Genomic DNA, 12858 nt, shown 5'->3' with positions numbered 1-12858 from the left:
CCTTCAAATATATGTTCCAGGTATTCAATTCCTTTACTCTTCCAATATGGAAAATTTATCACGTTATTTTTTGTAGGATGACAGGGTTGTTCCAGATGGGTGTACGTCTGCATGGGATTATAGGTTATGATATAGGGAGATATGTCTTTTTTATATAAAATAATAATTTACACTTATGGATCATTATGGGCTGCTTTCTGTTGGTGGTCTGTCACAGAGTCATAATGCATTAAAGATGTGGCACAAATAAAATAGGAAAAAGTTCAAGAGATATGAATCATGTTTTTACCAACTGTGCTTCCTCTAGTCCAACTAGACAGGTTTCTGGTCCTACCTGAAGGCAGAAAGAGGGTTGCTGTGAGCCCATCCTCTGTGACTGGGATCCTTCGGACACCAGGCGCCATGTACCAGCGCTCCACCTCTACACTGGCCAGTGGCACTCGATCCCCAAAGTCCTCTGTCAGGTGACCCTTGTAAACAGAGATTGTGACCACCATGGGGGCCTGGACATTCTTCTTTCTCATCCTGTGGGTAAAGGGAGAGTCAGCCATAATATTGGTGGTGATCTGCATGGACAGGCAGCAGTTGCATGACTGACCAACCTGAGCCCTGGTTTGCTGCCAGGAACTGGTTTGAGGCTCCATAATAAACCCATGGCTTCAACTCCTGAATATGTCCCACTCATACTGCAATCTTCTGAAACTGTGAAGAGGTGGGCAAAAAAGTGAAACACTGGCAGCATCTGTTGTTAAATGGCTGTGTGTGTTACGTCTGGATTAAGATCCACACACCGTTTACAGCCCCGGTGGCATCAGACGTGTAGTGGGCGAATGCATGCCAGCTGTGTGCGTCTTCACACCGATGGAGGGCGTGGATGGTCAACAGGGAACTAGGGAGGGTGTTTTGGACCAGAACAACAAACTTCTCATCCACAAGTCCCCTGGAGGGCTGGACCGACAGTGTCACACAACACTGCTTGTTATCCATCTTGAACTGGTAACAACAGGATTGAAAACAGAAGCTGTAACACTCTGTATACACTGGATTCATTTTAAATTTATCTTACCTAATTTTTTGTGTGTCTTTCTATTGTTACTTTTTCTATTATGTAATGAAGTCTTAGTTTTAAGGTTCAGTGGCATATTTAAAACGATCTAATCTTAACCAGGATCAACAATTATTTTATTCTAACTTCACATGTACAAAGAACATTCCACCCTGTCATGACTTTTATTCAAAATTGAAAACCTATGTGGGAAAAACTAAGTACATGATTCAAAGGCTTGTAGAACCACCTTTAACAGCAGTAATATAAAGTAGTCCTTTGCTGCTTTATCATTTTCTCACATTATTATGGAGGAATTTTGGATCAATGGCATCATTGCTTAATAGCAATGACTAATAGATCACACACGACTGCAAAGTAGTTTAGTATGCAGACAAGTGCCCAGAGTCGTGTGACTGCCCAAATCATTAACCTTCCAACACCATGCTTGTCAGTTGTGTATTGGTGAGTTTGTGCTGATATGCTGCGTTTGGGTTACACCAGATATGCTGTTGTGAGTTGTGGCTACACATCTGTTTTTTAGGCCTTTTCTTCCCCATTTGTCCTATACTGCCATTTCAGGCATAGCATATGAAGAAAGTGGTGTGTGTGTGTATGCGCACATGTGTGTATGCATGTTTAACAAATCAACTGTACACCATAAAATTTTAATGGAAAAAATAATAATAATAAATTACCAATAAGACACAAACACCTACAATAAAAACAAAAAAGAAGGAAACAAACAGCTAAAAACAATAAGTAAAAGAAAATAAAAGACTGAGGCCATGTTTACATGACAACAATCCGTTAACACGTCTACACGACAACGTGAAGATGATGTAATTTGTCCTCCACAGTACTGGCAGGCGGTATGTTCTTTGAAACTCAATAACACGAGCAAACACTTCGTGCTTGCAAAACGAGGGGGAAAATGAGCTCTTGTTTGGAGAACCATCGTTAGATTGAAAAGAGTCAGCAGCACAAGGAAGTACTCTGCAATCCATCAATAATATTGTTGATATTGATTCCTGTGCTTCCTGGGAGTGAAAGCTGGCGTGTTTTGCTGCTGCAGTTTTCCGGGACTTTTTGTCTGTTTTGTATTCTGAACCGATATCATGAAGATCAACCATCTGTTTGTGCGCCTTTTTTATAGTCTGGACCATTTTGTTCATCATCTTAAATTCATCATCTGCTTTACTTCAGTACACCACTGTTGAGCTTCTCCAACTTCGTCTCCACTCATCTGATGCACCTCCAATTCTCTGTCTCTTCCCGGACCTTGTCTGTCCCCCTTGTTGGAAATACATCCATCGTGGGTCCCAGCAAAGTTACCATATTATTGATTCCACTGCCATACAATCCTTCTGGTCCACAAATTGCCATCCACAAAGAAACTCCAGTAGGAAAGTTGACCGCAGTGTCTTAGCTAACCTAACCAGGTCGGATAACGTTAGCCTCACCAACAAGTGCTGTAATGTCAAATTTTGATTACTCAACATCAGTTCTCTGACGGGAAAGGGGCAGCTCCTCCAGGACCTCCTTCTTTACTACAAGTAGGGTGGCAACTAACAATTATTTTGCTAATCGATTAATTTGTCGACTATTTTTTTGATTAATCGATTAAAAATAGGATAGTAAAAGGTGCTTGAAAAGAGGTTTTTTACAGTATTTGAAACAGGTTAAGCTAAAACTATGCCACTTCAGGAGTTCTGAATAGAGCATCTTTACAGACAAAGAGGGTATTACATCTTAAAATGTAGATATTTCTTGTACAATTTTGGCCCAATTACTGCACTAAGAGGGTTGTTCTTTCAGCAAAGGGCATGTTTTAGAGTCTGTATGCTCCAGTTAATTGTTTCAGCCCCAACTACAACTATGACTTTCTGTGCCTCACAGAAATGGGGCTGCATGCAAATGAGTTCTCCCAGCTAAACGAGTCTTCTCCGCCTGGGTTTGTTTATAACTCTGAGTCCCATTCAACCAGCAACAAAAACAGACCGATTGCAACTATTATAGCAACCATTTATCGCCCACCTATGCTCAGCAAGGATTTTATTAATTAAATTTTTGCCTTTCTCACCCACATCTGTTCACTTGCCCCTAATATAGTTCTGCTGGGTTATTTAAATATACATATGGACAATATCAATCATTCCCTTACAAAGGATTTTACATCTTGTTTGGACAGCTTTGGGTTTCAACAGCATGTTGATTTTTCACTCATTCCAAAGGTCATATTCTAGACCAGGTCGGCTGCTCAGGTGTAACTTTTGTAAATTGCTCTGCTGCTGTTGGAAATACTAAAGCTCTGTTTTCATTGGTCAACAACACATTGTTACCTCCTGATCCTCTCACCTACTTCTACTCCTCTAAACACTGGAATGTATTTCTGAAATGTTTCACTGAGAAAATAGCCAAAATCCACCAAAAGCTGACCCCTCACACCTTCTGCAGTTTATCTCCTCTAATATTCCTCAGCCCCTTCATTCAACCAATAAAAACCTTCCAACTTCCTTCTGCTTCTGATATTTCAGATCTGATTCTGAATCATGACAGCATTCTATCTATTCATTGCCACATTAACAACACCACCCGGTCCGCCTACTTCCACCAACGCAACATGGCGAACAGTTGAGGCGGTTCAGAAATCTGATCAGAAGACTTCCAAGGCACATCCATTTTGAGGCTTTTTGGATACCTTCTACTGGGAGTAGACCCCAACGAAGACCCAGTACAAACTGGAGAGACTATGTACACTACAATGCCAAAAGTATTCAGTTGTCTGTCTTCACACACATATGAACTTTTGTTATGTTCCATTCTTGATCCACAGTGTTAAATATGGTGTCAGCCCACTATATGTAGCTATAAAAGCTTCAACTCTTCTGGGGAGGCTTTTCACAAGGTTTATGAGTCTGTTTGAAATATCTGAAAATGTTTCCAGAAGAACATTCATGAGCACAGACACTGATGTTGGGCAAAAAGGCCTGGCTAACAGTCTCCTCTTTATTTCATCCCAAATAAGGTGAAGACATGACTCTGTGCAGACCAGTTTTTCACACCAAACCCCTTCATCCATGTTTGTATGGACCTTGCTCAGTGTGCTGGTCATTTTAAAACTGGTAGGGACCAAAGAGGTGGTATCATGAAATTGTCCAAAATCTCATGGTATGCTGAAGCACTAAAAGTTCATTTTACTGTAACTAAGAGTTAGAGCCCAACTCCTAAAATGCAGTTCCACATCATAATGCTGCATCCTCAAAACCTTACAGGTCCTTCTCAAAATATTAGCATATTGTGATAAAGTTCATTATTTTCCATAATGTCATGATGAAAATTTAACATTCATATATTTTAGATTCATTGCACACTAACTGAAATATTTCAGGTCTTTTATTGTCTTAATATGGATGATTTTGGCATACAGCTCATGAAAACCCAAAATTCCTATCTCACAAAATTAGCATATCATTAAAAGGGTCTCTAAATGAGCTATGAACCTAATCATCTGAATCAACGAGTTAACTCTAAACACCTGCAAAAGATTCCTGAGGCCTTTAAAACTCCCAGCCTGGTTCATCACTCAAAACCCCAATCATGGGTAAGACTGCCGACCTGACTGCTGTCCAGAAGGCCACTATTGACACCCTCAAGCAAGAGGGTAAGACACAGAAAGAAATTTCTGAACGAATAGGCTGTTCCCAGAGTGCTGTATCAAGGCAAAAAATTTTGGCAGAAAACGCTGCACAACGAGAAGAGGTGACCGGACCCTGAGGAAGATTGTGGAGAAGGGCCGATTCCAGACCTTGGGGGACCTGCGGAAGCAGTGGACTGAGTCTGGAGTAGAAACATCCAGAGCCACCAGAAACAGCGGCAGAAGCGCCTGACCTGGGCTACAGAGAAGCAGCACTGGACTGTTGCTCAGTGGTCCAAAGTACTTTTTTCGGATGAAAGCAAATTCTGCATGTCATTCGGAAATCAAGGTGCCAGAGTCTGGAGGAAGACTGGGAAGAAGGAAATGCCAAAATGCCAGAAGTCCAGTGTCAAGTACCCACAGTCAGTGATGGTCTAGGGTGCCGTGTCAGCTGCTGGTGTTGGTCCACTGTGTTTTATCAAGGGCAGGGTCAATGCAGCTAGCTATCAGGAGATTTTGGAGCACTTCATGCTTCCATCTGCTGAAAAGCTTTATGGAGATGAAGATTTAATTTTTCAGCACGACCTGGCACCTGCTCACAGTGCCAAAACCACTGGTAAATTGTTTACTGACCATGGTATCACTGTGCTCAATTGGCCTGCCAACTCTCCTGACCTGAACCCCATAGAGAATCTGTGGGATATTGTGAAGAGAACATTGAGAGACTCAAGACCCAACACTCTGGATGAGCTAAAGGCTGCTATTGAAGCATCCTGGGCCTCCATAAGACCTCAGCAGTGCCACAGGCTGATTGCCTCCATGCCACGCCGCATTGAAGCAGTCATTTCTGCAAAAGGATTCCCGACCAAGTATTGAGTGCATAACTGTACATGATTATTTGAAGGTTGACGTTTTTTGTATTAAAAACACTTTTCTTTTATTGGTCGGATGAAATATGCTAATTTTGTGAGATAGGAATTTTGGGTTTTCATGAGCTGTATGCCAAAATCATCCGTATTAAGACAATAAAAGACCTGAAATATTTCAGTTAGTGTGCAATGAATCTAAAATATATGAATGTTAAATTTTCATCATGACATTATGGAAAATAATGAACTTTATCACAATATGCTAATATTTTGAGAAGGACATGTACATTTGACACAAAGTAGTCAGGCAAGTATAATTTCCTGGCCGCTGCCAAACTGAGAATGACTCACTGGGTTGACAGAAAAAGAAGCATGATTCAACACTCCAGAGAACATGTCTCCACAGCTCTAGTGGGTTTTACACCACTAAATCTGATGCTTTGCATTGCACTTATTGATGTAAAGCTTGCATGCAGCTGCTTGGACAGCAAAAATCCTTCCATGAAGCTCCTGACTCACAGTTATTGAGCTAATTTAAAGGTCATTTGATGATTGAAGGTCTGTAGCTGTTGACTTTGCAGAACGTTTGGTTGACCTCAGTGCACTCTGTGCCTCAGGATCCTCTGACCCCTCTCTATGATTTACGTGATCTACCACTTCATGGCTGAGTTGTTGTCATTCCCAACCTCTTCCACTAACAGTTGACTGTGGAATATTTAGTGGTGCTAAAATTTCATCACTAAAACTATTGCAGAGGTAGCATCTATCATGGTACCAAGCTGGAATTCACTGAGATACTAAGAGCAGGTCATGCAGTCTGAGTAACAACAGAAGGGAAAAAAGAAATCTAGAAAGGTGCACACACATTTGGTCTTATTTTCCAGAAAGCCCCGCTTTAAACAAACATCTTGTAATGCAGCAGACCTTCTGTGTGTGGTAATGAGAGTTAGGATGTTCCGGAGGTTTCAGACTGGTGAAAAGATTTACCATCTTTGTAAAGACCAATGATGATAATAATAATAATAATATTAGAATCATAATAATGCCTTTTTCTACCATGACTGATTAAAATAGATACTCCTGTTTTGAGCTATTTTTGAATAACTTAAAAAAAATATATAACGGTTTTCTTCTTATTAAGTTTTCAACTAAAACTTTGTCCCAAAGATGTGCCTAAAGTGTGCAGTCATTTCTGATCCGTGAAGCTGTGCTGTATGGAGGACCGATTCTGACAAAATTAAAAATAAAAGCAGAAATATATATATTTTGTTTTTCCTTTTCCTTACACATGCCTTTGTTCTTTTGGCATTTCCTCATCTCTCTTTTTCCTTTACCGTATGCATTTCTGCACACGGTAAACACAAGTGATTTCTAACAGTTTATGTTAGTGTTATTTTAATGTATTGTGTCATTTGTTCATGTAAGTCGATTTGACATTACAGGTGATATTAGAGTTAACCTGAGTAAATGGACGATTTTATGTAATCCTACCGTATCGCTGGAGAGTGTGATTGAGAATAAATAAGCTTTTAAATATTCATTTTTGATGAAGAAATGTGCTATATGTGTTTTGAAAGTATATTTATAATTCAGCTAGCATTATAATTCGTGATTCCAGGTACAGCTGGAGAGAAATACACTTTCAAATGCAAGCAAATCTCAGTAAAGAAGTGAAAAGTTTGAAAGAGCTTGTTTTAGGCATTTGCATAGAAATATTTTAATATGTTCTGCAAATTAAGACAAATGTAAAATAAAATAAAAAAGACTTATTTTACACTGATATTAAGCAAGATGGGGTTTTTTTGTTGTTTTTCTAGGGACAAAGGAGCAGACGGGCCAGTTTATTAAGCTCAGGGGTGAGAACCACCACCTTTTTACTGGAGCTAAAAACTCAGCCACCGTGGCTTGGAGGTACAATAACAACATTCTTTGCAGTCAGTTTCAGTCCAGTTTCAATAACTCCTATCTTTCTAACTTTCATAAATATCCATCCAGTGATTAACATACTTCTTTTGGTTTTCCCTCTTTCCTTTTGTTTGTTTAGGACAATTCTGGAGAAGATGGGCCAACAGGGGAAGGTCACACCCTTGCAGGCCCAAAAAAAAGTGGGACAATATGAAAAAGAAATATAAAGTATGTTCAGAAGTTCTCATGTCATACACAAATAAAAAATATTTCTAAAAGTCTTATTGGTTTCTCTGTTTAGTCAACTCTTTTTTTCTTCCTTCTAACTTTAGGATTGCAAGTATCCAGGGTCAGGAGAGGGAGTCAGTGAAAAGCCCACTGCTGCTACTTGGCCCTGGTTTGTCCTTATGGATGAGGTGTTGGGACTGAGGTCTTCCACAACGCCTCCTGTCCTGATTGCCTCCATCCCTGAGGACACTCCAGGGCCAAGCGGAGCAGTGGGCAACCAGATGGAGAAGGAAGACAGTGAGCCAGCAGGAAGGGGTCAGAAAAAAAAGAGGGACAGAGATGATGGAGTTGATCAGGGAGGACATGAGGGCACAGAGAATGGAAAACAGAGAATGGACAGACTGTTTTGCATCTTAGAAAGAATGCTACCGAAATAAGGTGCTATATAATAAATAATATTAAGTTTTGTTCAGGTAGTTTCTTAAAGTTTTAAGCTGTTCTAATAAATTTCAATATTGTTTTTGTCACCAATGTATTTTATTTTCATTTGACCTAACAATACATCAACTTCATTTAAATTTCTAAACACAGTTTATTTTGAAAATTACAAATAGCATTTTAAACAGAATGTGGAAAAAAACAACATTCAAACAGATCAAGATTACAAGACAAAAGGCATAAAATAAAACTATGTACAAGTATTTACAATGGTGACAGCAGGATCAACCTGAGTAACCGGTTCCTGAAAAAACCTATTGAACAGAACAAAGAGGCAGATGTCTTTCTGAACAGAAAGTCTCTGGCGGTGTGGCTAAATCTCTCACAAGGTCACAGACATGGATGAGATGCTGCAACTGAGACCTGTGGTTAGTCTTTCTGGACGGTGAGCGAAGCATCACACAGGTGGTCTGCAGATATTTGTGATTCCTCTTTCTGCTGTCCACGTCATCAAGTTTAAATTGCTGGCTGGACCACATCACTAAGATGTAATCAGGAAAATGCAGAATTAGAAGATGGTGCTCACAAAATATGACAGTTATACCCCTCAAACATTAATCACATCTATATTATACTTGACTGCATACAGTAGTCATGTTCTGTCCACTTAGGAAGCAACACTGATTGACAATCAGTTTCACATGCTGTTGTGCAAACGAAATAGACAACAGGGGGAAATCTTTGGTGATTAGCAAGACACACTCAATAAAGGAGTGGTTCTGCAGGTGGGGACCACAGACCACTTGCGTAGTTGTCCAGAGCCTGGAGGCGCTACCAGGAGACAGGCCAGTACACCAGGAGACGTGGTGGAGGCCGTAGGAGGGCAACAACCCAGCAGCAGAACCGCTACCTCCACCTTGCAAGGAGGAGCACTGTCAGAGTCCTGCAAAATGACCTCCAGCAGGCCACAAATGTGCATGTGTCTGCACAAACGGTTAGAAACCGACTCCATGAGGATGGTATGAGGGCCCAACGTCCACAAATGGGGGTTGTGTTCACAGCCCAACACCGTGCAGGATTCTTGGCATTTGCCTTAGAACACCAGGATTGGCAAATTCGCCACTGGTGCCCTGTGCTCTTCACAGATGAAAGCAGGTTCACACTGAGCACACGTGACAGACATGACAGTCTGGAGACACCGAGGAGAGCGATCTGCTGCCTGCAACATCCTTCAGCATGACTGGTTTGGCAGTGGGTCAGTAATGGTGTGGGGTGGCATTTCTTTCTGTGTGCTCACCAGAGGCAGCCTGACTGCCATTAGGTACCGAGATGAGATCCTCAGACCCCTTGTGAGACCATATTCTGGTGCGGTTGGCCCTGGATTCCTCCTAATGCAGGACAATGCTAGACCTCATGTGGCTGGAGTGTGTCAGCAGTTCCTGCAAGACGAAGACATTGAAGCTATGGACTGGCCCGACGGTCCCCCGACCTGAATCCGATTGAGCACATCTGGGACATCATGTCTCACTCCATCCACCAACGTCACGTTGCACCACAGACGGTCCAGGAGTTGGCGGATGCTTTAGTCCAGGTATGGGAGGAGATCCCTCAGGAAGCCATCCGCCGTCTCATCAGGAGCATGCCCAGGCGTTGTAGGGAGGTCATACAGACACATGGAGGCCACACACAATACTGAGCCTCATTTTGACTTGTTTTAAGGACATTACATCAAAGTTGGATCAGCCTGTAGTGTGTTTTTCCACTTTAATTTTGTGTGTGACTCAAAATCCAGGCCTCCATTGGTCAATAAATTTGATTTCCATTGATGATTTTTGTCTGATTTTGTTGTCAGCACATTCAACTTTGTACAGAACAAAGTATTTAATGAGAATATTTCATTCATTCAGATCTAGGATGTGTTATTTGAGTGTTCCCTTTATTTATTTATTTATATATAATATATATATATATACACACACCACCAGAACATGACTACTGTATGCAGGCAAGTATAATATCATAGATGTGATTAATGTTTGAGGGGTATAACTGTCATATTTTGAGAGCACCATCTTCTAATTCTGCATATTCCTGATTACATCTTAGTGATGTGGTCCAGCCAGCCCTTTAAACTTGATGAAATATTTTTTATTTGTGTATGACATGAGAACTTCTGAACATACTTTATATTTCTTTTTCATATTGTCCCACTTTTTTTTGGGCCTGCAAGGGTGTGACCTTCCCCTGTTGGCCCATCTTCTCCAGAATTGTCCTAAACAAACAAAAGGAAAGAGGGAAAACCAAAAGAAGTATGTTAATCACTGGATGGATATTTATGAAAGTTAGAAAGATAGGAGTTATTGAAACTGGACTGAAACTGACTGCAAAGAATGTTGTTATTGTACCTCCAAGCCACGGTGGCTGAGTTTTTAGCTCCAGTAAAAAGGTGGTGGTTCTCACCCCTGAGCTTAATAAACTGGCCCGTCTGCTCCTTTGTCCCTAGAAAAACAACAAAAAAACCCCATCTTGCTTAATATCAGTGTAAAATAAGTCTTTTTTATTTTATTTTACATTTGTCTTAATTTGCAGAACATATTAAAATATTTCTATGCAAATGCCTAAAACAAGCTCTTTCAAACTTTTCACTTCTTTACTGAGATTTGCTTGCATTTGAAAGTGTATTTCTCTCCAGCTGTACCTGGAATCACGAATTATAATGCTAGCTGAATTATAAATATACTTTCAAAACACATATAGCACATTTCTTCATCAAAAATGAATATTTAAAAGCTTATTTATTCTCAATCACACTCTCCAGCGATACGGTAGGATTACATAAAATCGTCCATTTATTCAGGTTAACTCTAATATCACCTGTAATGTCAAATCGACTTACATGAACAAATGACACAATACATTAAAATAACACTAACATAAACTGTTAGAAATCACTTGTGTTTAACGTTCACTGTGATGACTGCCAGCAGGAGCTCAGTGCCGATAGTCCGGTCAGATCTCTACCGGGCAATTTTTCACTGTTTACTCACAGCTTTTGCCACTATGGACCACCATGGCTGCCCGTTTGACCAAACCGCTTCTACCCGCAATGAATCATGGGAAAAGTTGGACCGCGAAGGATACTCACAACGCATCCTTCAAATCGGGCAAAAGGACACATTTGTCGGCAGCATCTGACAGACCTTACGCGCGGCGCTGTTACGTAATCAGCACACAAGTACGGACTTGGAAGGATCCAGCCCCTGAATTGGGACAAACCCTCGGCCTGCACATGGATCCTCCTCCTTCCTGTATATTGACCAATAGGAGAGGAGCTGGAGAGAAGAAGGCAGCCCTCCTCGTTTGCATAATGAAGCAGAAATGCATACGGTAAAGGAAAAAGAGACGAGGAAATGTCTAAAGAACAAAGGCATGTGTAAGGAAAAGGAAAAAGAAAACATTTACATTTCTTGATGAAAACGCATGTGTAAGGAAAAGGAAAAACAAAATATATATATTTCTGCTTTTATTTAAAATTTTGTCAGGATCGGTCCTCCATAGGGATGTACTAAAAGAGAGAGAAGACTGGAATGAATGAGCTGCGTAGGTCAGCATTCTGCTGCAGGCCATCTCCACTCAGGTAGCAAGGGTCACCACAGCAGAAGGACCAAAGTTCATGCTCTACCCGAGAACAAACAGCTGTAACCGGCCCCTTGGTGCTGCACACAGACACGCTTTGCTTTATACGGTTTTCTCAGCATGTTGCCATGAGAGAAGCCCACTACGGCTCCGTCTTTACAACACATGAAAAAAGAATGGCTTCCTCAGAGTGCTTCGCAGTAAATGGAGGCTATAATAGAACACAAGTTTTACAAGTCACCTATGTGTTGGAAGCTCACCTCGCGCCGTGGTCTTCGGCTTTGTTCGTGTCTCTTCGCGGGTTTGGGGCTGTAGTTGATCTCCGACAGTGTGTGTACCTTCAAACTAGCAGCATGCTAACCCATGAGACATAGTTGTTCAGTAGATCCAAACTGCAAGTTATAGTCTCCTCCCACAGACATGTTGCCGTCGTTGAACACTAGATGGCACAAGAAGCAAGCATAAACACATCTGGCATAGGAATTTAATCTGTTAATCGTCTTCACATTTTACAAGTAACAATAATTACTTACCCTGTTAACTAGTTAGTTTTATAGTGGAGTAACTCAGTTACTTTTTGGGGGAAGTAACTAGTAACTATAACTAATTACTTTTTAAAGTAACATGCCCAACACTGTGGAGAGTGTGATCTCTTCTGCCATCATCTGCTGGGGTAGCAGCATCTGAGCCAGGACTTAAAAAAACTCAACAAGCAAATAAAGAACCCTGGCTCTGTTCTGGGGACTTCTCTGGGACCTCAGATGATTGTACAAAGAAGGACCCCTCATAAAATGAAGAACATTATGGAGGAACCCTGAGCGGTGCTTTATGTTAAGCACTGCAGCTTTACTTTCTCTGAACTCGGAGGAATAATTTGACGGAGGCAGTGATCCTCTTTAGCCTCTGTGACATATTTATTTAGTCACATTTACACTGAATATCTTCTCTTGAATAAATCTCTGAAAAAAATAAAACAAACACGTGATGACACGTGTCCCTGACCTTTTTAACTTACGCCTCACAGCGGTGAAAATTAGATTCTACACCTCACTTGGTAACAGTGTTGACAGGTGTACGATAATTGTCGTATTTGTACGATA

General features: G+C 40.9%; 1 protein-coding gene across 11 annotated transcripts in view; it reads right to left on the bottom strand.

Annotated features, from left to right (window-relative positions):
- LOC124856707 (peroxisomal succinyl-coenzyme A thioesterase-like) overlaps positions 1 to 12179 on the bottom strand; it is a 55897-nt gene extending 43718 nt beyond the window's left edge. For 2 of the 11 annotated variants that reach the window (XR_007035408.1, XM_047347533.1), the window contains exons 1-4: positions 11268 to 11343; positions 792 to 993; positions 603 to 702; positions 335 to 525 (exon numbers count right to left, since the gene is read on the bottom strand). Coding sequence is in view for 8 of the 11 variants with exons in the window: in XM_047347533.1 (XP_047203489.1) it covers positions 335 to 525; positions 603 to 702; positions 792 to 993; positions 11268 to 11300 (526 nt within the window). In the remaining 3 variants the exon portion in view is untranslated. Of the gene's footprint in view, positions 1 to 334; positions 526 to 602; positions 703 to 791; positions 994 to 7326; positions 7378 to 7558; positions 7616 to 10305; positions 10360 to 11267; positions 11344 to 11999 lie in introns of those variants that run through there. The other 9 variants (XR_007035407.1, XR_007035411.1, XM_047347483.1 and 6 more) reach the window with 7 other exon arrangements.
- Positions 12180 to 12858: the final 679 nt, after the last annotated feature.

The sequence above is a fragment of the Girardinichthys multiradiatus genome, chromosome 2 (genome assembly GCF_021462225.1).
Source record: "Girardinichthys multiradiatus isolate DD_20200921_A chromosome 2, DD_fGirMul_XY1, whole genome shotgun sequence".
Taxonomy (NCBI): Eukaryota; Metazoa; Chordata; class Actinopteri; order Cyprinodontiformes; family Goodeidae; genus Girardinichthys; species Girardinichthys multiradiatus.
The sequence above is the reverse complement of the archived record's forward strand: the minus strand, read 5'-3'. Positions and strand labels throughout refer to the sequence as shown.